Source organism: Euprymna scolopes, chromosome 12, assembly GCF_053919585.1.
Source record: "Euprymna scolopes isolate OS-2025 chromosome 12, ASM5391958v1, whole genome shotgun sequence".
Lineage (NCBI taxonomy): Eukaryota > Metazoa > Mollusca > Cephalopoda > Sepiida > Sepiolidae > Euprymna > Euprymna scolopes.
Genome location: NC_136493.1, coordinates 136,406,075 through 136,431,144, shown reverse-complemented (window position 1 = coordinate 136,431,144; position 25,070 = coordinate 136,406,075). Strand labels below are relative to the sequence as shown.

The following is a 25,070-nucleotide window of genomic DNA, read 5'->3' as shown; positions in this document are numbered from 1 at the left end:
AAAATCACTCATTGAATGAGGACTGAATGACAAAATAGATGAAGCTAGAGTTACTGGAGCTGCCGATAACACATCCACTGTATTATCTACTCTCCATAAATTCACCGAGCATGAGAATATCGATCTGGAATGTAATCCCTCCCTGGAATCGCCATGAGTTATAGTTTATATAGATGATGGATTAGTCCATTTGGAGGGTGGTTCTCCCACAACAAAACCATACACACACTCACAAGAAGACAACGCTTCTTTTATATAATAGCAAATATAGACATCTATTCAGTATGTATGTGTTTTCTCCCGTCATATATACATATCTGGTAAGAAAATGGAAATATAAATTTTAAAAGTGCATTGAGAATTTAAAACATTTTCATTATTAAAACGTTTTATATATTACGTTTTTATGGTAATTTCATGATGTCGGAAGTTAAAATGTTTGTTTTAAAACACAAATATATTACGAAATAAACTTACAATTCTATCTTTATGTTTTGATTTATTTATGTTATATTTTTTGGAAATATTATATAATTGAAAGTAGATTTTTTGATGAAATCTAATATATTCAAATTCGAAAATAATAACACATTTTAATAAATTATTGATCATTTCTGAGTAATATTTTCAGATATACTTTTTGACAATTAATAGAATACTCTTATTAATCGTTTCGTTGACATCTTTCTCTGGTACAGGTGAATTTCCTGTTACGACGGCAGGTGCACTTGTTGCATTTCTTCCAGTACTTTCTACCATATCCGTACTTTTTACCGTTATAGTAACATACTGGATAGACAATAATGATAAAAATTTCAGAATATATTAAGAATTGTATATATTTCTTTATATACATATGCATATATACCATTCTGTGCTTTTCCCTGTTAAACCAACAATGATGAATTATAAAATATATTTAGAATAGTATATACTAGCCAGAACACACGACGTAGCCCGAGATTAAATGACGACCAACGAATGATTTGCACTTCTATATTTTCATTGTCATCGAACTCAGTTAAATCGCCCATCTTTAAATCAAATGGACTGATTTGCTTGTTCTTGTTGCGGACCCATTGCAGTTCACTGGGAGGAAGTTTCACAGGCGTCTCCCAGATTTTCAAACAATACAATGTAGTCTTTATTGGACCGTAGATTACAAATTTCTCATTTTATTAAATTTTTATATATAATAACTTGAATTAAAATTTTAAATGCAAAATGCATGTGTAATGGTTCATATGTGCTAAAAACCTAAATATTTATTTTAAATGTGACACATTTAGAACAAAAATAACATAATCTTGATTTTCTACGCATGTCCTTGCTGCTGGTGCGGTGATAATGGTTTGAATTTATGTTTAAAATAACAAAGTTATGTATTATGATGCATTTATGCTTTAAGCAAAACATTTTTCAAATGCGCCCCTGTTATATCAGAGAACCTACATGTAGTTTTCTGTATCGGACATCGGGCGAGTGCAAAAATAAAAATTCTTTAATATACTTGAAAGGTTAATTCATATGATGCGTTAACTGTAATACAAAACACCGGTTCCTCCTTTAATCAAATTATTTCGAGTATCGATACTTGTCGAAGAAATCTCGATAGAAACTATCTAAGAACACTGTCAGTCACGTAGAGTATCTTTGTATGAAATTTGATAAATATCAGCTCAGCCATTATTAAGTACATTAAGAAATAAACTAAAACACACAAACACAAACAACGTTCCTTTTATATGAAAAAATCGGGGGTACCAGGCGTTGCCCTGTTGTTTGGAGGTATGTGTAAGGGGGTGGGGTTTAAGTAAAGAATAAGCGAAGTAGTAACCCTGTTTAAATAAAAAAAAAATTAAAAAACGATGGTAAACTTCTGTACAAAATCGGCGACCCCCCCCCAAAAAAAAAACAACGTAAAACTTCTTTAAAAAAGAAATCGGAAAACAAAAAGGAAAAATGAGGGAGAAAAATTAAAACAAAAAAAAACAGCTAAAAGCGAAAAATAAATGGCATAAATAACCCTTCAATCCGGTTAAGTCTATTTCAGGTTTTTTAAGCAACTACGAAGTAAAGAAAACCCAAACCGGTGTTCTTTTGTAACTGTCCCTTGTGAACGATCCCACAACGGTGTAAAGTGGTGGCGGGAGTAGGAGAAATTTATTAGAGAGAAAAGATTTTACCACTTCCATTGATGTTAACGGATTTTGGCAGTGAACTCTCACCAGAAAAAAATGTAGGAATCTACGATTGTCGAGGAAGTGGAGAGATAATAGGCCTATAACACACCTCAGATACCGTGCTGCAGTTTGTGCATATTATATTTGCATGAAATGTTTTGATTTTCAATCGTATTAAGGTCAAAATGAGCGGGGAAAATGAGTTCATTTAATATATATAGAGAAGGTGACCAAAAACAATCGGGCCCAACTCTTATTAGGCCTCGTTTCTTAGTGTTTTTTTTCCGAATGAAATGAAACTTTGATCATAACTAGTTTATTATATTCAAAACATCACATCAAAACACTAGGGTCTTTGGCCTTTTTTTTCTCCGTTGACTGTAAAATGCTCAGAAAAAACAATTGAATGTCCTGGTTTTGGTGCATATATATATATATATATATATATATATATATATATATATATATATATATATATAGGGAGGGATGAGATTGAGAGATATCTTTAAAACTATCCCATTATGTGCTTTTTCTCGTGATATCTATATATGTTGTAAAAGTGTAATATATATATTAGAAAATTGAGGATTGAAAACATTTTATATATTACGTTGTTATTATAAATTCATAATATTCGAAATCGTATTGTATAGTCACCTGTTTATCAGAAAAAAAATAAATTAAAAAACATACTTACAATTGTATCTATGTTTTTAATTTGTAATTTATTCATGCTTTACTTCTTATGTAAATATATATTTGAGTAGCTTTTCTGACGAAATCTAATATAGTCAAATTCGAAAATAATGGTGAATTTTAATAAGTTTTTGATCATGCGTGAGTAATATTACCAGGTGTATTTTTTGGCAATAAATATAATCTTATTTACCGTTTCGTTGGCATCTTTTTCTGGTACAGCTAAATTTCCCATTACGACGGCAGGTGCACTTGTTGCATTTCTTCCAGTACTTTCTACCATATCCGTACTTTTTACCGTTATACCAACATCCTTGAGGATTGTAAACATTATATATATTACGTTTTTATTAAAATTTATAATGTTACAAGTTGCATTGTATACTAACATGTTTATTATAGAATAAAAATAAATTACAAAATCGACTTAGAATTATATTTGTGCTTTTATTTTGAAATTTATTTATTTTTTACTTTTTATGTAAATATTATATAGGTGTAAATAGCTTTACTGACGAAATCTGATATAGTCAAATTTTAAAATAAATTTGCCAGTGTATTTTTTAAATTAATAGAATAATCTTATTTACCGTTTCGTTGGCATCTTTTTCTGGTACAGCTGAATTTCCGATTACGACGGCAGGTGCACTTGTTGCATTTCTTCCAGTACTTTCTACCATATCCGTACTTTCTACCGTTATACCAACATCCTTGAAAATAATGAAAAAATTGCAGAATATATATACAATTGTATATATTCATTCTGTATTTCACGTGTTAAACCAACAATGTTTAGAATTTTAAAAATTATTTAGAGTAATATATACTAGCAGGGATATCTGATATTTCCCGTGATGCAATTATGATCAATCAATATTCGAAACTCCCATATTTTATTGTTATTGAAATCCCACCGATTTCACATATTTTAATCAAATTAATTGATTGACTGCTTTACTTGTGGATCGATGGCAGTACACCGGGAAGAAGCTTTACATGTCATCCTGCAGTGATATAGAGAACCCAATATTTGTTTCATAAAAAAGATGTTTTGTTCATATTGGCTTAAAGAAAAGTTGAAAAGGTAAATGTCAACTATTATTGTTCAATTCTGCTCAAAAGCGGTCCATTTTTTTAACTTTGACTTCTATTATGATCCCTTAACATTTATAGTTTGGGGCTCAAAATGAGTTAATAAGTTAGATCCCTGTCACAGTAACCTATATCTAAAATTTCAAGTTTTTAGACACAAAATTGGCGGATGAGTTTGGTAGAGTTCTCAAATCTCAAATCGTTGAACTTTGACCTCTTGACAGCCAAATGTCTGGCTGAGAACGGATTACAAAGATTTTCCAAAATCTCAGTACCTGTATATATAAATTCCGAGTCTGTAGACTTAAAATTGACAGAGTTATTGCGTTGAGACATGTACACAGACACACAGACACACACAGAAACAGACAGACACTTTCACTTTTATAGATCGATGTGCTTTCTCTTGTTATATCTGTGTATGCGGTAAAAGTCGAGATATATATTTTTAAAAGTAAATTGAGGATTGTAAACATTTTATATATTACGTTTTTATTAAAATTTATAATGTTACAAGTTGCATTGTATACTAACATGTTTATTATAAAATAAAAATATATTACAAAATAGACTTAGGATTATATCTTTGCTTTTATTTTGAAATTTATTTATTTTTTACTTTTTATGTAAATATTATATAGGTGTAAATAGCTTTATTGACGATATCTGATATAGTAAAATTTTAAAATAAATTTGCCAGTGTATTTTTTAAATAAATAGAATAATCTTATTTACCGTTTCGTTGGCATATTTTTCTGGTACAGCTGAATTTCCGATTACGACGGCAGGTGCACTTGTTGCATTTCTTCCAGTACTTTCTACCATATCCGTACTTTCTACCGTTATACCAACATCCTTGATAGAAAATAATGAACAATTTCAGAATATATATACAATTGTATATATTTGTTTATATTTCACTCTGTATTTCACGTGTTAAGCCAACAATGTTTAGAATTTTAAAAATATTTAGAGTAATATATACTAGCATGGATACCGGATATTTCCCGTGATGCAATTATCATCAATGAATATTCGAAACTCCCATATTTTATTGTTATTGAAATCGGTGGAATTGCACATATTTCATTCAAATTAATTAATTGTCTGTTTTAGTTGGGGACCGATCGCAGTACACCGGGAAGAAGCTTTACATGTCATCCTGCAGTGATATAGAGAACCTAATATTTGTTTTATACAAAGATGTTTTGTTCATATTGGCTTAAAGTAAAGTTGAAAAGGTAAATATCAACTATTATTGTTCAATTGTGCTCAAAAGAGATAGAAAATAATGATAAACTTGTCAAAATATGTTTAGAATTGTATATATTTTTATGTTTATATTCCATTCTGTATGTCTCGTCTTAAACAAACTATGATGAGAATGAAAAAATACATTTAGAACAGTGTATCATAGAGCGGAGACTCAACAATTCCCGCGATTTAATGATGACCATCTAATATTTAAAACTCCCATATTTTGTTGTCATATGAATCAGTGAAATCGCACATATTTCATTCAAAATAATTGTGTGCTTTAGTTGGGAATCGATCGCAATGAACCGGGAAGAAGCCTTAAATCCAACCTTGCAGTGGCTATGTCCAAAATACTTTGTAGCCTATGTTGCATAGTAGAGAACCTTATATTTATTTTATAAAACATTGTTTTGTTCATATAAGCTTGAAGTTGAAAATGTAAATATTAAGTATCATGGTTCAATTGTGCTCAATATGGAAACATTTATTCTGAACTCTATTTTTAATATCAAAGAACATACTGTCATATATTCCTGACATACATGATTACGCAGTAATAATCGCTTGAATCAAAGTATAAAACAACGAAGCCAATCATCATGCTGTAATATCAAACACGAAGCCTAGTATCATGTTGCAATATCAAAGACGAAGCCAAGTATCATGTTGCAATATCAAACACGAAGCAAAGTATCATGTTGCAATATAAAACATAAAGCAAAGTATCATGTTGCAATATAAAACATGAAGCCAAGTATCATGTTGTAATATCAAACACGAAGACACGTATCATGTTGCAATATCAAACAGGAAGCCAAGTATCATGTTGCAATATAAAGAACGAAGCCAAGTATCATGTTGCAATATAAAACACGAAGCCAAGTATCATGTTGCAAATAAACCAGGAAGCCAAGTATCATGTTGCAATATCAAACACGAAGCCAAGTATCATGTTGCAATATCAACCACGAAGCCAAGTATCATGTTGCAATATCAAACACAAAGCCGAGTATCATGTTGCAATATAAAACACGAAGCCAAGTATAATGTTGCAATATCAAACTCGAAGCAAAATATCATGTTGCAATATCAAACACGAAGCCAAGTATCATGTTGCAACATCAAACATGAAGCCAAGTATTATGTTGCAATATCGAACACGAAGCCAAGTATCATATTGCAATATCAAACACGAAGCCAAGTATCATGTTGCAATATCAAACACGAAGCCAAGTATCATATTGCAATATCAAACACGAAGCCAAGTATTATATTGCAATATCAAACACGAAGCCTAGTATCATGTTGAAATATTAAACACGAAGCCAAGTATCATGTTGCAATATCAAACACGAAGCCAAGTATCATGTTGCAATATCAAACACGAAGCCAAGTATCATGTTGCACTATGAAACACGAAGCCAAGTATAATGTTGCAATATCAAACATGAAGCCAAGTATGATGTTGCAATATCAAACACGAAGCCAAGTATCATGTTGCAATATCAACCACGAAGTCAAGTATCATGTTGCAATATAAAACACGAAGTCAAGTATCATGTTGCAATATAAACCACGAAGCCAAGTATCATGTTGCAATATAAAACACGAAGTCAAGTATCATGTTGCAATATCAAACACGAAGCCAAGTATCATATTGCAATATCAACCACGAAGCCAAGTATTATGTTGCAATATCAAACACGAAGCCAAGTATCATGTTGCAATATAAAACACGAAGCCAAGTATCATGTTGTAATATCAACCACAAGGTCAAGTATCATGTTGCAATATAAAACACGAAGCCAAGTATCATGTTGCAATATCAACCACGAAGCCAAGTATCATGTTGCAATATAAAACACGAAGTCAAGTATCATGTTGCAATATCAAACACGAAGCCAAGTATCATGTTGCAATATCAACCACGAAGCCAAGTATTATGGTGCAATATCAAACACGAAGCCAAGTATCATGTTGCAATATAAAACACGAAGCCAAGTATCATGTTGCAATATCAAACACGAAGCTTAGTATCATGTCGCAATATAAAACACGAAGCCAAGGATCATATTGCAATATAAAACACGAAGCCAAGTATCATGTTTCAATATCAAACACGAAGCACAGTATCATGTTGAAATATAAAACACAAAGTCAAGTATCATGTTGCAATATAAAAGACGAAGCCAAGTATCATGTTGCAATATGAAACATGAAGCCAAGGATCATATTGCAATATAAAACACGAAGCCAAGTATCATGTTGCAATATAAAACACAAAGCCAATTATCATATTGCAATATAAAACACGATGCCAATTATCATGTTGCAATATAAAACACGAAGCCAATTATCATGTTGCATTATCAAAAACAAAGCCAAGTATCATGTTACAATATCAAACACGAAGCCAAGTATCATGTTGCAATATAAAACATGAAGCTGAGTATCATGTTGCAATATAAAACATGAAGCCAAGTATCATGTTACAATATAAAACACGAAGCCAAGTATCATGTTGCAATATAAAACATGAAGCCGAGTATCATGTTGCAATATGAAACACGAAGCCAAGTATCATGTTGCAATATCAAACACGAAGCCAAGTATTATGTTGCAATATCAACCACGAAGTCAAGTATCATGTTGCAATATCAAACACGAAGTCAAGTATCATATTGCAATATCAACCACGAGGCCAAGTATCATGTTGCAATATAAAACACGAAGTCAAGTATCATGTTGCAATATCAAACACGAAGTCAAGTATCATGTTGCAATATCAACCACGAAGCCAAGTATTATGTTGCAATATCAAACACGAAGCCAAGTATCATGTTGCAATATCAACCACGAAGTAACTATCATGTTGCAATATAAAAAACGAAGCCAAGTATCATGTTGCAATATCAACCACGAAGCCAAGTATCATGTTGCAATATAAAACACGAAGTCAAGTATCATGTTGCAATATTAAACACGAAGCCAAGTATCATGTTGCAATATCAAACACGAAGCCAAGTATTATGTTGCAATATCAAACACGAAGCCAAGTATCATGTTGCAATATAAAACACGAAGCCAAGTATCATGTTGCAATATAAAACACGAAGCCAAGTATCATGTTGCAATATCAAACACGAAGCTTAGTATCATGTTGCAATATAAAACACGAAGCCAAGGATCATATTGCAATATAAAACACGAAGCCAAGTATCATGTTTCAATATCAAACACGAAGCACAGTATCATGTTGAAATATAAAACACAAAGTAAAGTATCATGTTGCAATATAAAACACGAAGCCAAGTATCATGTTGCGATATGAAACATAAAGCCAAGGATCATATTGCAATATAAAACACGAAGCCAAGTATCATGTTGCAATATAAAACACAAAGCCAAGTATCATGTTGCAATATAAAACACGATGCCAATTATCATGTTGCAATATAAAACACGAAGCCAATTATCATGTTGCATTATCAAACACAAAGCCAAGTATCATGTTGCAATATAAAACACGAAGCCAATATCATGTTGCAATATAAAACACGAAGCCAAGTATCATGTTACAATTTCAAACACGAAGACAATTATCATGTTGCAATGTAAAACACGAAGCCAAGTATCATGTTGCAATATAAAACACGAAGCTAATTATCATGTTGCAATATCAAACATGAAGCCAAGTATTATGTTGCAATATCAAACACGAAGCCAAGTATCATGTTGCAATATCAAACATGAAGCCAAGTATCATGTTGCAAAATAAAACAGGAAGTCAAGTATCATGTTGCAATACCAAACATGAAGCCAAGTATCATGTTGCAATATCAAACACGAAGCCAAGTATCATGTTGCAATATAAAACACGAAGCCAAGTATCATGTTGCAATATAAAAGACGAAGCCAAGTATCATGTTGCAATATAAAACACGAAGCCAAGTATCATGTTGCAATATAAAAGACGAAGCCAAGTATCATGTTGCAATATAAAACACGAAGCCAAGTATCATGTTGCAATATAAAACACGAAGCACAGTATCATGTTGAAATATCAAACACGAAGCCAATTATCATGTTGCAATATAAAACACGAAGCCAAGTATCATGTTGCAATATCAAACACGAAGCCAATTATCATGTTGCAATATCAAACACGAAGCCAAGTATCATGTTGCAATATCACACACGCAGCCAAGTATCATGTTGCAATATCAAACACGAAGCCAATTATCATGTTGCAATATAAAAGACGAAGCCAAGTATCATGTTGCAATATAAAACACGAAGCCAAGTATCATGTTGCAATATCAAACACGAAGCCAAGTATCATGTTGCAATATCACACACGCAGCCAAGTATCATGTTGCAATATCAAACACGAAGCCAAGTATCATTTTGCAGGAACATTAAATTGAAACGCCTCTATTATACCAAAGAACCTACAGTTGTTATTATATGTATGACATCTGGCTAATGCGGTAACAATTCAACTCAAATCGACTTGTTAGGTTATTAAGTATTGATACTTTTCGAAGACATTCCGATACAAACACTTAGAACACTACCAGCCACATGAAGTACTTTCGTGTGAAATGTAATTAATATTTTCTCAGCCATTTCCGAGTTCATAGGAAACGAACTCACACACACAAAGTTTTTTATATGATAGCAGAGATAGATATCTATTAAGTATGTATTCCATTACGTGTTTCATCCCGTCATATCTACATACATGTTAGAAAACGAAAATATAAATTTTAAAAGTATATTTAGTATTTAAACCATTTCCATTATGAAAACATTTAATATATAACTATTTTTGGTAATTTTATCATTTCTTTAGTTGCTTTATATACTATAAAATATATATATGTTTTTATGTTATGATTTATTTATGTTTTAATCTTATCTAAATATTATATTATTGTCAGTATCTTTTCTGACGCAATCTAATATAGTAAAATTCGAAAATAAATGTAAATTTTAATAAGTTATTTAAAATCTTATATTGAATAAAAATAACATTTCTTAGCATATATAGACATGTATTCCATTATGTACTTTCTCCTGTTAAACAAATATTGATAAGAATTACAAAATATATTCAGAATAGTATATACAAGCAAAGAAGCCCCGACTTTGCTCGGGATTTCATGACAGTCAACCAATGTTTCATTCTCCCAAATTTTTATGTACTTTAAATCGGTGAAATAGCCTATTTCATCAATCAAATGGATGATTGCCTATTCTATTTGGGGATGCATAGCAGTGAACCGGGTGTAAGTTTCACAGGCGCCACCACATGACTGTCAACAACATGTTGAAGTCTACATTGCACCGTTGAGAACCTATTTTTGATTTAATAAAATTACATTTTTATACGTAGTGGCTTGTATTAAGTTTAAAATGCAAAGGTCTAGTATCAGTGTTCAGTTGTGCTCTTTACCGAAATATTTGTTCCGAATGCGATACACTCATATGTAAAAAATACTTTTGATTTTATATGCCTGGCCTTAGTGGTTGTGCGACGATAAGTGCTTGAATCTTAGTTTAAAAAGTAAATCATGCAATTGTGCTTTCTACAGAAACATTTATTTTGAACGCGCCCCTGTTATATAGGCGAACATACTCATGGTTTCATATGTTATGCATCGGTCTAGTGCTAAATTTTTCAAGACCACTTGTGAGATTAAGCTGTATTATGCGTTAACTTTATTTTAAATCGCCTGGTCTATTCTTTCATCAAATTATTTCGACTGTCGATTATTGATACTTGCCGAAGATATTCTGATACAAATTCTGTCTATGAACCCTGCCAAGCATATAAAGTCTCTTTCGTGTTAAATTTTAAAATTATCGGCTAAGTCCATTTCCAGTCCATAGGGAATCTACTAACACGCGCACAGATAAAAAAAATAATCTAAAAACGACATGGTCTCTGAAAGAAATAAACCTTACACCGGTTATGATAGGAGCAACTGGTTTAATAAAAAAGAATCTTCAGAAATACTTAGAAGCAATCCCTGGAAGACCAAGCTGTAACGAAATACAAATAACAGCCGTAAAGGGAACAGCATCTATTCTTTAAAGAGCCCTCGGATATAAATTTAAATCATAACAGAATCAAGTGTTAGCTCTAGGAGGGAGCCCCTTGATCTCTTAAAACTTACTGAAGTTTAATTTAAAAAAAGTTGGTTTTATATAAAAGTATAGATATATTAAGTATATATTCCATTATGTACTTTCTCTCGTTATATCTTCATATATAGTAGAAAACGAAAATATAAACTTTAAAAGTACACTGTAGATTTTAAATATTTATATTATGAAAACTTGTTTATATATTACGTTTTTGGTAATTTTATGTTGTCTAAAGTGACTTTATATACTAAGAAATAATATCATAATTAAGTATTAATAAGTATTATATAAATATACTAATAAATAATATGATAATTAAGTATTAATAAGTATTATATAAATATACTAATAAATAATATTATAATTAAGTATTAATAAGTAGTATATAAATATACTAATAACAAAAAAAAAACAAAATATATTACGAAATAATCTTACAATTGTGTCTATGTCTGCGTGTTGTAATTAATTTACGTTTTATTTTTATATAAATATTATTTTTTGTGAGTAGCTTTTTTGGCAAAATAATATATATAGTTAAATTTGAAAATAACTGTGAATTTTGATAAATGATTAATCATCCCTAAGTAATATTTTCAGGTTTATTTTTTGCCAATAAATAGCGTAATCTTATTTATCGTATCGTTGACATCTTTTCCTAGTACACTTGAATTTCCCGTTACGACGGCAGGTGCACCAGTTGCATTTCTTCCAGTACTTTCTACCATATCCGTACTTTTTACCGTTGTACCAACATACTGGATAGAAAAAACGATAAAAATTGCTGATATTATTTGAACTGTATATATTTCTTTATATTTATATTCCATTTTGCACTTTCCCCTATTTAACCAACAATGATGACAATTACAAAATATATTTAGAAGAGTATATACAAATAGTAAGATACCATGTTGCTCGAAATTTTATGATGATCAACCAATGTTTCACCTGAACTCCAATCTCTGGTCGCCCCCCCCCTCGCCAATCTTTTACAAAAAACACCCGTCTAGCTGAATCCACTGTGAAAAACTTTCCCCACTCTTTATCTATACCTTAATCAAAACGTAGATTCCATGAACAAAGCTTCTTTCTTAGAACTGCACGCCTGTGGAACTCTGTTCCGTCTGTCTGCTTCCCTCCTGACTACAACTTGGATGTCTTCAAGTCCAACGTAAACAAATTCCTGATGAACCGCCCCCTTAAGTAGACACTTTAAATATCCACACTCACGTACTATACTTACAATAACCCTTATCCCTGAGTGGCGTCCGGGCCTTGATAAGTGGTGACCACCTTGTAAAAAAAAACTCCCATATTTTATTGTCAATCGATTAAATCGTTTAAATCGCCAATTTTTTTAATCAAATTAATTGATTACGTTCTCTACTTGCGAACTCGTCGCAGTGCATTTGGGGGAAGATTTAGTCGCATCTTCACTAGGATTAGTCCACAATACACTGCAATTTTCATTGCACTGTAGAGAACGAATTTTTCATTTCCTATTTTTATGCATAATGGCTTGAATTTAAATTGTAAATGCAAAATACATGTGTCATGCTTCAATTGTGCTCCAAACAGAAATACTTATTTTAAAAGTCGACACACTTGGAACAAAAAATGTACTGTGGATTTTATATGCCTGACCTTACTGCTTTTACGGTAATAATGGCTCGAAATCTTGTTTTAAATAACAAAGTTATGTATTATGATGCAATTATGCTTAAAGCAAAGCATTTTTAGAACGCGCACCTGTCATATCAAAGAACCTTCACATGGTATCGGTATCGGACGAGTTCAAAAATAAAAATTCTTAAATGCACGTAAAAGGTTAGGTTATATAATGCGTTAACTTTAATTTAAAAAAAAACACCTGTTCCTCCTTTCATCAGATTATTTTGAGTATCGATTATCGATACTTGTCGGAGAAATCTCGATACAAACAGTGTCAGTCACATAAAATACTTCCTTGAGAAATTTCATAAATGTTAGCTAAGCCATTAGAACATTGGGGAATGAACTAACACATACACACAGACACACACACAGACACACACACAGACACACACACACAGTCAAAGTTCCTTTTATATGAAATGAGAGAGATGTATATTTAGTATTTATTGTATTATGTGCTTTCTCTCGTTATGTAGGAGAAGTTGAAGATTTACATTTTAAAAGTACATTGAGAATTTTAAACATTTTAATTGAAAACGTTTAATATATTACGTTTTCATTGTAATTTAATGTCTGAAGTTGCTTTATACACGCACGCTTGTTTAAAAAATATATATATTACGAAATAAACGTACCATTCTATCAATATCTCTAAGTTGTAATTTATTTATGTTTTATTTATTATGCAAATATTATATTATCATGCGTAGATTTTTTGACGAAATATATTATAACCAATTTCGAAATAATGGTGAATTTTAATAAGTTTTTGATTATGCGCGAGTAATATTATCAGGTGTATTTATTCTTTTTGATAATAAATAGAAAAACTTTATTTACCGTTTCGTTGACATATTTTTTTGGTACAGGTGAATTTCCCATTACGACGGCAGGTGCACTGGTTGCATTTCTTCCAGTACTTTCTACCATATCCGTACTTTTTACCGTTATACCAACATACTGGATAGAAAATGATGATAAAAATTGCAGAATATATTTAAAATTGTACATATATCCATACATATATATTCCATTCGGTACTTTCTCGTGTTAAACCAACAATAATGAGATTTGAAAAATATATTTTGAGTAGTATATTCCAGCAGGGACACTCGACGTTGCCCGAGATTTAATGATGATCAACCAATGTTTCACACGTTCTTATTTTATTGTCATCGAAATCAGTAAAACCGCACATATTTTATTCAAATTAATTGATTGTCTGCTTAGGTTGGGGAACGATCGCAATGAACCGGGAAGACGCTTCATATGCGTTCCTGGAGTGAATTATTCCACAATATATTGCAGTCTACATTGCACTGTAGAGAACCTATTTTTATACAAATTTTTTGTACTAAGTGGCTTAAATTAAATTTTAAAAGCAAAGGTCAGCCATCATGGTTCCATTGTGCTCTAAATGGAAACATTCATTCCGAACGCTATTTTGTAATACTAAAAGACATATTGTCGATTTTATATGCATGGCATTACTGATTGTACGGTAACAATGCCTTGAATTAAAGTTTAAAACAACTCAAGTATCATGGTGGAATATCGCTTTAAACAGGAACATTCATTTCGAACGCACCCCTGTTATATCGCAAAACATACTGTTAGTATTATGTAGGACATGTTACTAGTGCGGTGATAATCATACGCCGATACATTCGTGAGGTTGGGATGTATAATATGTAACTTTTAGTCCAAATTACCTGTTCTTTCTTTCACCTAATTATTTCGATTATCAAGTATCGATACTTTTCGAAGACATTCCGATGCAAACACTCAGAACACTACCAGTCCCATAAAGTAACTTTGTGTGCAAGTCTAGAAGTGTAGAAGTGTAAGCCATGTTTAGTTTCAGAACAATTTCAGATGGTTCGTTGTTCTAAACAAGTTTTGAGAGGTGACTCGTTTGCAGTAGACAGGACAGTTTCCGATGGTTCGTTGTTACACACAAGTCCTGAGCGGTGACTTGTTTGCAGTAGACAGTTCCACAGAGCACAATATTCTTACCGTGTCAAGATGGAAAAAAACATGTGAAATTGCTACAGAAAAGGTTTAATATGTATGGAGCAATTCTGGTTTCTTATTGGTTGGTAGCAGAACGTGAATTAATTCGATTCGTCAGTTCCTAGCAGCATCGTTTATAAATAGAATCGTCCGACTTTCTGGGATCATACCCGATTCTTCGTCCAAAATATTGCAACATCCTCCCTATTTTCTTATAATGGGAAGTCCTTTGTGTTCGTTCTGCTCAAAAATAAATATATTTTTTATATTCAATTATACATAACAAAAATTAGAAATCATTTGGATCTTAGAATTTTAGCATGTAAAAAGACGCCATTTTTAATTGTGTTCAAATGTCAAAACAGATATATATGTGTACAGAGAAGAGAAATAAAAGAAAGGGAAGGTATTTTAACCTTAAAAAGGGTGGGTATGTGAAAAAAGAAAGCATTTCTTAAATTTGATTATGCAGTTTTGTAAAAAAAGAAAAGAAAAGAAAAACGCATACATATAAATAAATATACATAAAAATGAACATACATGCAATATGTACCCGTTTAAAGAGTTTTTTTTTGTTGTTAATGAAAACGATGCAAAAAAGAAAGGACATTTTTGAAAAATAAGAAAGAAAACTAATGTCCACACAAAAAATAAAAGTCAATTGTAATTACTGCGCGCCTTAAAATAAGCATGCAAAAAGTATTTTGTCGAAAAGGAAAATTACAAAGAATTTTTTTGAGTGACTTTTTTATTTCAGCAAAAGTATTAGTTACGCATTAGTAGGTTAAAGTGTTAATACAAATAAAATGGATACAGCTTAACGTCTTGTCCAGGACTATTTTTTTTATATATAGAAATCTATATACATACAGGGCCGTGAAAAAAAATTATTCAGTCGAATCCCTCAACAAGTTTTGAGAAAAAACGCTGTAACTTTATTCTTGTTGCGGGTTTCGTGAATACATCAGCGATATTTTGTTCTGATGAAATGTAATTCAAAATAATGGATTCCTTTTTCACCTCGTTTTTTATGGAATGGTATTTTCTATCTATATGCTTAGATATTTGGTTGATTATCGTGTTCTGTGCTAAGACTATACTGGCTTGATTATCACAATTAATTACTACGGGGCTTTTAGTTGATTCTGGCTCTAGGATATTTTTAAGGTAGAGTGCTTCCTAGGTCGTGTGTGGGATCGCGATAAATTCTGCTTCACACGTAGAGAGAGATACAATATGTTGCTTTTTAGATTTCCGTGAAATAATAGGCCCATTTTCTGAGAGTCTGAAACAATATCCAGATATACTCTTGCGATCTTCGTCGTGCCCCAGTCTGAATCAGAAAAACCTTCTAATTTTAGGAATTTCTTGATTTTCTAAATACTAACTTCTATTCTTTAGTTCCTTTTAAATAACGCAGGACTTGTTTAGCTCTGTTTAAATCCTTCATTGTCGGACGTGATAATTTTTGTGACAGTTCTGTTACTGTATAGCATATGTCGGGCCTGGTTACAGTCATAAAATATATAAGACTACCTATAATTTCGCGGTATTGTGTGTCATTTATTATTTCAGATTCTGTGTGTATATTTTTATTAATATCATTTTCGACCGGTGTAGAGCGTTTCTTGCACTCTCCCATTCCAAATTTTAATAGTATTTTGTCGATGTATCTCGATTGAGTCATCGTAACAAGTCCTTTGCTTTGAGTAAATTCTATCCCCAGAAACCAGGATATTTTGCCAAGATCGGCCATTTTGAATCTTTTACTTAATTTTTCTTAACATCGGTAAACATTATGTCACAATTTGATGCGATTAAAATATCATCGACCCACAAAACCAAAATCAGTAGTTTATCGTCTTTGTGCTGGGTATATAAACAGGGGTCTACAGCGCATTGTCTAAATTGTTGCTTAATAATATAATCATGAATACTGTATTCCAACACTGAGCACTTTGCTTTAGACCATATAATGACTTGTTAAGTCGCCAGACGCTATTTTTATTTTTCATTATAAATCCCTCTGGAGGGGTAATATGAATTTCACAGTCTATTGGGGCATTCAAATAAACATTTTTTACGTCCATTTGATGGATGTTTAGGTCATATTGTGATGCGATTTGCAGTAAAATTCTGATTGTCGTTAGGTTTGTGGTCGGTGAAAACGTAGAAAAATATTCTATGCCGTGAATCTGAGAGTACCCTTTAGCAACAGATCTAGCTTTGTACTGTTCTACGCCTGATGCTGTAGTCTTTTTTGTAAAGACCCATTTTGTAGAAATAACATGTTTATCTTTTGGGAGAGGCACGTATAGGTATCATTTTCGGTTAAGGCATCCATTTCTTTTTTCATGGCAATTTTCCATTCATCACAATGTTCTGAATTAATTGCTTCTTGACGCATTTTCCATCGAACAGCAATAGTCGATTTGATAATCTTTTATATTGTCGACCACAAAAAAATCGGGTCGCCTTCTATTTCTTTTGGGATATCTTTCGACTTTATCATCATCATCATCCTCCTCATCATCATCATCATCATGGGCACTCTTGTCTCCGTCATTTTTATTGTCTTCGTTTGTTTTAATTATTTGAGGGAATATAATTTCATCTTCTTCATATGACTGGTTTTCGTCAGTAAAATTAAACGTGTCTGTGAACTTTACACATCGGATTCTTTTTATTTTATTTTTTTCTGGAAAAATACTAAATTGGCTGGACTGTTTTTATCGTATCCAAGAAATATACCTCTGTCGGCTTTAATATTCAATTTACTATTTTTATCTATATATTCGAAGCAAGTTGAACCAAATATATGCATTCTGCTTAAATTTGTTTTTTTTTTTACCACAGAAAGATTCATATGGAGTTTTAGATAGCGTTTTTTTAAAACACCTGTTGCGTATATAGGCTGCCGCCATAGGTGCGTATGTCCAGAGGTTTTTAGGGAGTTTTGATTCAATGAGTAGGCATTTTGCCATTTCAAAAAGTGTCGGCCACGCAGGTTCAGCAGTCCCGCTTTGGCGTGGCAATCTAGGACCTGATGTTTCATGCCTGGTATTATGGTTAATTAGTAAAAGTTCAAAGTCTTTATTGGTGAATTCCGTACCGTTGTCAGAGCGAATACACTTGACTTCACCGTAGGGAGTCATGTCGGCTAGATATTTTTTAGTTGCTAGCAGGGTATCAGATTTGTTCTTTAAAAAGTAAACCATTATTAAACCTGAATGGTCATCTACGAAATTCAACACATATCTATAATGTTCTCTGGCCATCGGTTCCACGGGACCGTTCAAGTCACAAGGCACCATTGATAGGATTTTTTTGGCCTTTTTGTCTGGTATCTTGCTTTGATAGTTTGTCATTTTCCTTTGCGTACAGACATCGCAGTTGAAGTTTTTTGATGTTTGTATTTTCATTCCATCAACTACAGTTGTAACTTTTTGATATCAGGAATATTGCAGTGTTCAATAATTTTATGCCATGTCAGTAGATCATGACAGGCGGTTTTCGATGGGACTACGCTATTTAAATAATATAGTCTTCCATTTTCTTTAATGTCGAATACAGTTCCATTCGGGTATACCAGTTTTGATTTATTGGGCTAAAGTTTATATTTGCACCTTGTTTTGTGGCAGCTTGTACAGAAAATACATTTTGTTTAAATTTTGGGATTCGAAGAGCTTTTTTCTAGAATACAGAAACACAGTTCACCTTTATTGTTCTTTGGCGAGATTTTCGCATTGCCTCTTTTCAAAACGATATCATTTACTCGACTCCCATCAGCTTGTTCTACAAAAGGATTTTGTGGCTTAAAGTTGGGATCAAAATTGATAAAATCAGATTCCTTTGTAATCACATGTGCCGTGGCCCCACAATCCACAAGAAAATTATTATTGTTTGTTGAAGCATTAAACGTACACGAAAATAAAAATGTATGTTCTCTAATAGAGCTCTCTACATTTTTAATTGAGTCGCCATTTTGAGTCCTGTATCTACATTGGAAACTCTTATGATTAGGTCGTCCACAATCATAGCAAATAATTTTTGTACTTTTCTTAGGAAAATAATTGTTTTTGGCAAAGTTGCGGTTTTTATTCCTGGCATGGGTATAATTTAATTTTGGTGTTTTTATGTATGTATTTTTAAATTTCATGATATTTGTGGATTCGTTTTTTTCTGTGATCATTTTTTCAGTTTCTTCGTAACTTCTGAGTGCTACCTTGAATTGGCTTGAGGTTTTCTTTCTGGGTTATCACGGTGGTAAATGGCTTGAAATCACTCGGTAATCCCTTAAGGACCATGGAAATTTACAGGCTGTCGCTTAAAACTTCACCAGACATTTGTAAAGAATTTGCAGTCGTTTCGGCTCTTATAATATAATCAGTAATAGTTTCGGCTTCCATTCGTTTTAGAGAGGTCAGTTCAGTGTATAAAGAAATAATTTTGGGTTTTTCTTTCGATAAATAATGCTCTCTCAATATGTTTAATGCTTTGCAGCCATCGTCCAGGGCTTCTCTCATTACCAGTGATAGACTTCGGTCATCTAAACACTGTATTAATTCCGCAAAGACAGTTGCGTTCTTTTCAATGAAGTCGGGGTCGTTTCTGTTGTGTTTGAAGTACTTTGTGTAGCTTTTGGATTCGTAGATATCCTAGAAATTTAACTTACCACAATTCGAATTTTGATTCGGATCCATCGAAATAAAGACGCACGCTGGGCGCATAACCTCTAGAAGTGTAAGCTATGTTTAGTTTCAGAACAGTTTCAAATGGTTCGTTGTTCTAAACAAGTTTTGAGAGGTGACTGGTTTGCAGTAGACAGAACAGTTTCCGATGGTTCGTTGTTACACACAAGTCCTGAGCGGTGACTTGCTTGCAGTAGACAGTTCCACAGAGCAAAATACTCTTACCGTGTCGAGATGGAAAAAAACATGTGAAATTGATACAGAAAAGGTTTAATATGTATGGAGCAATTCTGGTTTCTTATTGGTTGGTAGCAGAACGTGAATTAATTCGATTCGTCAGTTCCTAGCAGCATCGTTTATAAATAAAATCGTCCGACTTTGTGGGATCATACCCTATTCTTCGTCGTTAGGATGGGATGTGTCTCCTAGCGGCTGCGGCTGCAGGGAGACAAGGTAGTAGTACTCGTCAACAGGTGAGGGGCCGGGAACCGGCCAGCACCTGTTGGACTGGCGTACGCCGCCTGGGTACTATCTAGGAGGTCCACCCTCCCATGCCTTGCCACCGGGCTTTCCGATGGGGCAAGTTAATTACTTATCGCCTGAGGCGCCCCAACCAGGGAATGCCGACGAGTGTGCCCAGGCAATTTTTGATGAGGCAAGAGTGCCCCTCCTTTAGGGGAGCTTGCCTATTTCCACCTTCCGGCCTTGTGCCACATTTTGGTGTGGTGGACACCAAATAAATAGCTACCCCATTCTTCGTCCAAAATATTGCAACACCCGAGTTCATAGGAAACGAATTCACACACATACAAACACACGCACACACACACACACACACACACACACACACACACACACAGACACGCACACACACGCACACACACGCACACACACACACGCATGCACACACACACAAACACACACACACACGTAGACAAAATTACTTTTATATAATAGTAAATCTATATCTATCTATCTATCTATCTTCTATTCTATCTATCTATCTATCTTCTATCTATCTATAAAAACAGAGATGTGTGTGCCACAGACGATTTCTGATTGGTTAATCCAATAATCACATCTCCTAAAAAACAATGGTTTCTACGCTCTTACCTTTACCATAAAATATTATGGCTTTATTTATTGTCCATCTTGGAAGGGTTTAATTTTTTAATAACTTGTTATTTACAAATTAAAAAAAATACGAAACTTATATACGACACTAAACTACACGAAATCAAATGCTCCTACAAACTTAGTAGTAGTACTAGCAAGCACACGCGCACACACGCACACACACACGTTCACTACGGTCACGTTGTTATGGCAACCAAACCCGCTGACTTACATAAACAGTAAACACACACAGTAAATGTGATTTTCTTCATTTTCTCATTTCACTCGTGGTCTTAAATTCATTTCGGGTTTGTATTACTGTACACATAGATTCGAATAAGTTGCCAAAAAACAAATATATAACAAATAAATGTTATCAAAGGCAAGATAAGTTACTTTTCTACCAAACTGGATATATTTTTCGTGTTTTTATTCAATTTAACATGTTTATTCAGCTCGAAAAGCATACAGTGTTTACCGATGTATTGGAAAATTCAAGATGGCGGCCGATTCTCTCTTTAACACGATAAGTTTGGAAAAAGGTGTAATAAATAAAAAAACCGGTTAAAATACTGTTAAAAACTCGCTCAATATATGTTACCGTGACATAGGTTGACATATATTCGGTGGGTTTTTAATAGTATTTTGTATAGTTTTTTTTTATTTATAACACCTTTTCCCAAACTTACGGTGTTAAAGAGGGTGTGAGACGCCATCTTGAATTTTCCAACACATCGGTTAACACTGTATGCTTTTCGAGCTGAATAAACATGTTAAATTGAATAAAAACACGACAAATATATCCAGTTTTTATCGGTTTTTTACCTTCTCTGCAGAAGTACAAAAAAAAACGGAAGGTACTTTTTTACAGAATGTTAAACTAACCCTAACCGATGTTTTATGTTTAGTTTAGGAAAAGTCAGAAGAAAAAGTCATTATTGCATGAAATATACGTATTTAGTTGAAGTATTGTTTACGTCAATTCTTTCGAAGAAATTTAGCAAGAATACCTGTAAACCAGGAAATCGGTAAAATGTCATCATGGATGAATACTTGTCTAATATAATTTCTACCCTTGACAAAAACTTAGCAAAACAAAAGAGATTTATTGTTCGGATTGTTTTTGAGATTGATTTCTAAAAAGATATTTTATAAATAAAATCGACTTTAAAATTAAAGACTTAAATTACAATAATTAAATTTAAACATTCTTATTTCAATATTTGGCACATAACACCTGCAAAAATGATCACAATGTCAGGATTTCATTTTATTTCAGAATCGATGGCAAATTGTGTAGATTGATATCTCATTATATTAAATACTAATATTTAACATTAGTTTATCATGTAAGCCGATAAAAACCCTTTTTTTTTTTCGCGTCATAAAAGGATTTGGAGTTTCCTTATCAATCTTTTCGGGTGCAGTTGCACGCTCTCAAAATAACTAAAGTGTTGGCTTTAAAAAAATTGGTTCATCAAAACTAAACAGGTTTAGTTTTAATAAAAATTAAAAAAAATCGCTTTGGTAATTAGATATGTCGTATGGTTATCCCTAATCGCTGAATAAAACCGCTAACGAGTTGAATGATTACGACATAAAATTAAACTCGGGTTCCTGAAACGGAAACTTCGTTTGTTTTTGTTTTTTTCTTATCAATATATTTACATTGTTATTTTGTTTTCATTTTCAATCATTCGAACAGTTTTCTTTTTCAAGTAATCCAAGTTACAAAATTCCCACTGTTTACTATGCTAAAATCACAATGACTAATGTATACCTATTAACCCTTATCCTTGAGTGGCCTCTGGGCCTTGATAAGTGGTGACACCCATGTAAAAAAAAATCACTCGAACAGTTTTCTTTTTATAATGTATAGTTTTAAAAGTTTAAAAATATATAGTTTTTACTTCAGGAAAATTAATGGGTCAGTTTTTACGATGTGCCCTGTTAAAATACTGTTAAAAACTCGCTCAATATATGTTACCGTGACATAGGTTGACATATATTCGGCGGGTTTTTAATAGTATTTTGTATAGTTTTTTTTTATTTATAACACCTTTTCCCAAACTTACGGTGTTAAAGAGGGTGTGAGACGCCATCTTGAATTTTCCAACACATCGGTAAACACTGTATGTTTTTCGAGCTGAATAAATATATTACATTGAATAAAAACACAAAAAATATATCCAGTTAGGTAGAAAAGTAACTTATCTTGCCTTTGATAACATTTATTTATATATTTGTTTTTGACTATTTTTTCGAATCTATGTGTACAGTAATACAAACCCACGATATGAATACTCACGTTGTTATATATATATATATATATATATATATATATATATATATAAATGAGATTATAGCAGTTAAAAAAACATTTTTAAAACACACACACACCTTTTTCAAAGTGATCAGAAATCGTATAAAAGTAAAAAGGGTAAATTTTTACTTACTTTCCAACTTAATCACCTTTAACGTGACTTTTACAGTTTTTTTTTAAATGGAATTCATTTACCGATACAAAAGAAATGATAAGTAAAAAATTCATAAATAAATATTATAAATGGTTTATTTTAATACTTGCCAGGATGCGGAGGAAAATGAATGAAGGGGGAGGGGAATAAAATAAAAACATTTTGGAAACAGAGTAAGTTTGAAAGAATTGCTTTGCACAGAAAGAAATTAATGAAAAAAGAATAAAATTAAATTTCTTTTCTTTCTTGATTTTTTTTTAGTGTTTTATGAAAGGGAAGTCAAAATTAAGACTATAAAAAACAATTTTTATTAAGAGCGAACCTCAGTCGTCAGGTCTGTAAAAAAAAGACGTAGAATAATCAAGAAATGTTTTCTAATAAAATTTTTTTTTACTTATGTGTTCATTTGTCTCTTTGAAGTTCGTTTGTTTAATTTATCGGTTTGCAATATAATTTTGTCATTCTGTCAGACTCAAATTTTAAATCTATACATCAATAAAAGTGAAAGTGTGTGTGTGTGTGTCTGTGTACATTTCCCTACGCAATAACTCTGTCAATTTTTAGTCTACAGACTCGAAATTTGATATACAGGGTACTGAGATTTGGAAAAATTGATGTGATCGGTTTTTAGTAAGAAATTTGGCGATTAAGGGGTCAAAGTTCAACGATTTGAGCTTTGAGAACTCTACCAAACTTCTCCGACAATTTTGGGTCTACACACTTGAAATTTTAGATATAGCTTCCGTGGACATGGATCTAACTTAATAACTTGATTTGAGGCCAAAACAATAAATTTTCAGGGGTCATAATAGGGGTCAAAGTTTAAAAAATTACCCCCTTTTTTTTGGTCAGCATACACCTCCAAACACCCGGGCAACGCCGGGCACCCATGCTAGTATAAAGATATATTTAGCATTTATTCAATTATGTGTTTTTTCCCGTCATATATACATACCTGGTAAAAAGCGAAAGTATACATTTTTAAAGTACATTTAAAATTCGAAACATTTTCAATATGAAAACGTATTATATATTACGTTTTTATGATAATTTTATGATGATTGAGGTTGCTTTATATACTAACATGTTGGTTAAAAGATAGATAGATATATATATTATGAAATAAACTAATAATTGCATCTATGTCTTTGTGTTGTAATTTATTCATGTTTTATTTTTTATGTAAATATTATATTATTCTGGGTAGCTTTTTTGACGAAATCTATTATAGTCAAATTCGAAAATAAGTGTAAATTTTAATAAGTTATTGATCATCTCTGAGTAATAATTTTGGTTGCATTTTTTTTTCGACAATAGATAGAAAAATCTTATTAACCGTTTCATTGGCATCTTTTTCTGGTACAGTTGAATTTCCCGTTACAACAGAAAGTGCACTGGTTGTATTCTTCCAGTACTTTCCCCCGTTATACCAACATGCTTGATAGAAAATAATTATACAAATTGCAGAATATATTTAGAAGTGTATGTAGTACTATACACATATATTCCATTCAGTACGTTCTCGCAAATCTATGCAAATGTCAAGTATCATGTTTCAATTGTGTTTTAACCGAAATATTTATTCCGAATGCACCACCCTCAGATGAAAAAATACTCTTGATTTTATATGTCTGGCTTTACTGCTTGTGCGGTGATAATGACTTGAATCTTAGTTTTAAATAAAAATGTCAATGTCATGGTGCCATTATACTTTA

General features: G+C 32.2%; 1 protein-coding gene across 41 annotated transcripts in view; it reads right to left on the bottom strand.

Moving 5' to 3' along the window:
• The window catches only part of LOC145291506 (uncharacterized), a 351,327-nt gene that overhangs the window by 54,186 nt on the left and 272,071 nt on the right, over positions 1–25,070 (bottom strand). For 32 of the 41 annotated variants that reach the window (XM_080137468.1, XM_080137469.1, XM_080137432.1 and 29 more), the window contains 4 exons: positions 13,899–14,018; positions 4,707–4,826; positions 3,470–3,589; positions 3,073–3,192 (listed from right to left, as the gene is read on the bottom strand). The exons of 2 other annotated variants lie outside the window; for them this stretch is intronic. In XM_080137468.1, coding sequence (XP_079993594.1) covers positions 3,073–3,192; positions 3,470–3,589; positions 4,707–4,826; positions 13,899–14,018 — 480 coding nt within the window. The remainder of the gene's footprint in view (positions 1–3,072; positions 3,193–3,469; positions 3,590–4,706; positions 4,827–13,898; positions 14,019–25,070) is intronic. 7 more of the 41 variants (XM_080137448.1, XM_080137470.1, XM_080137473.1 and 4 more) reach the window with 4 other exon arrangements.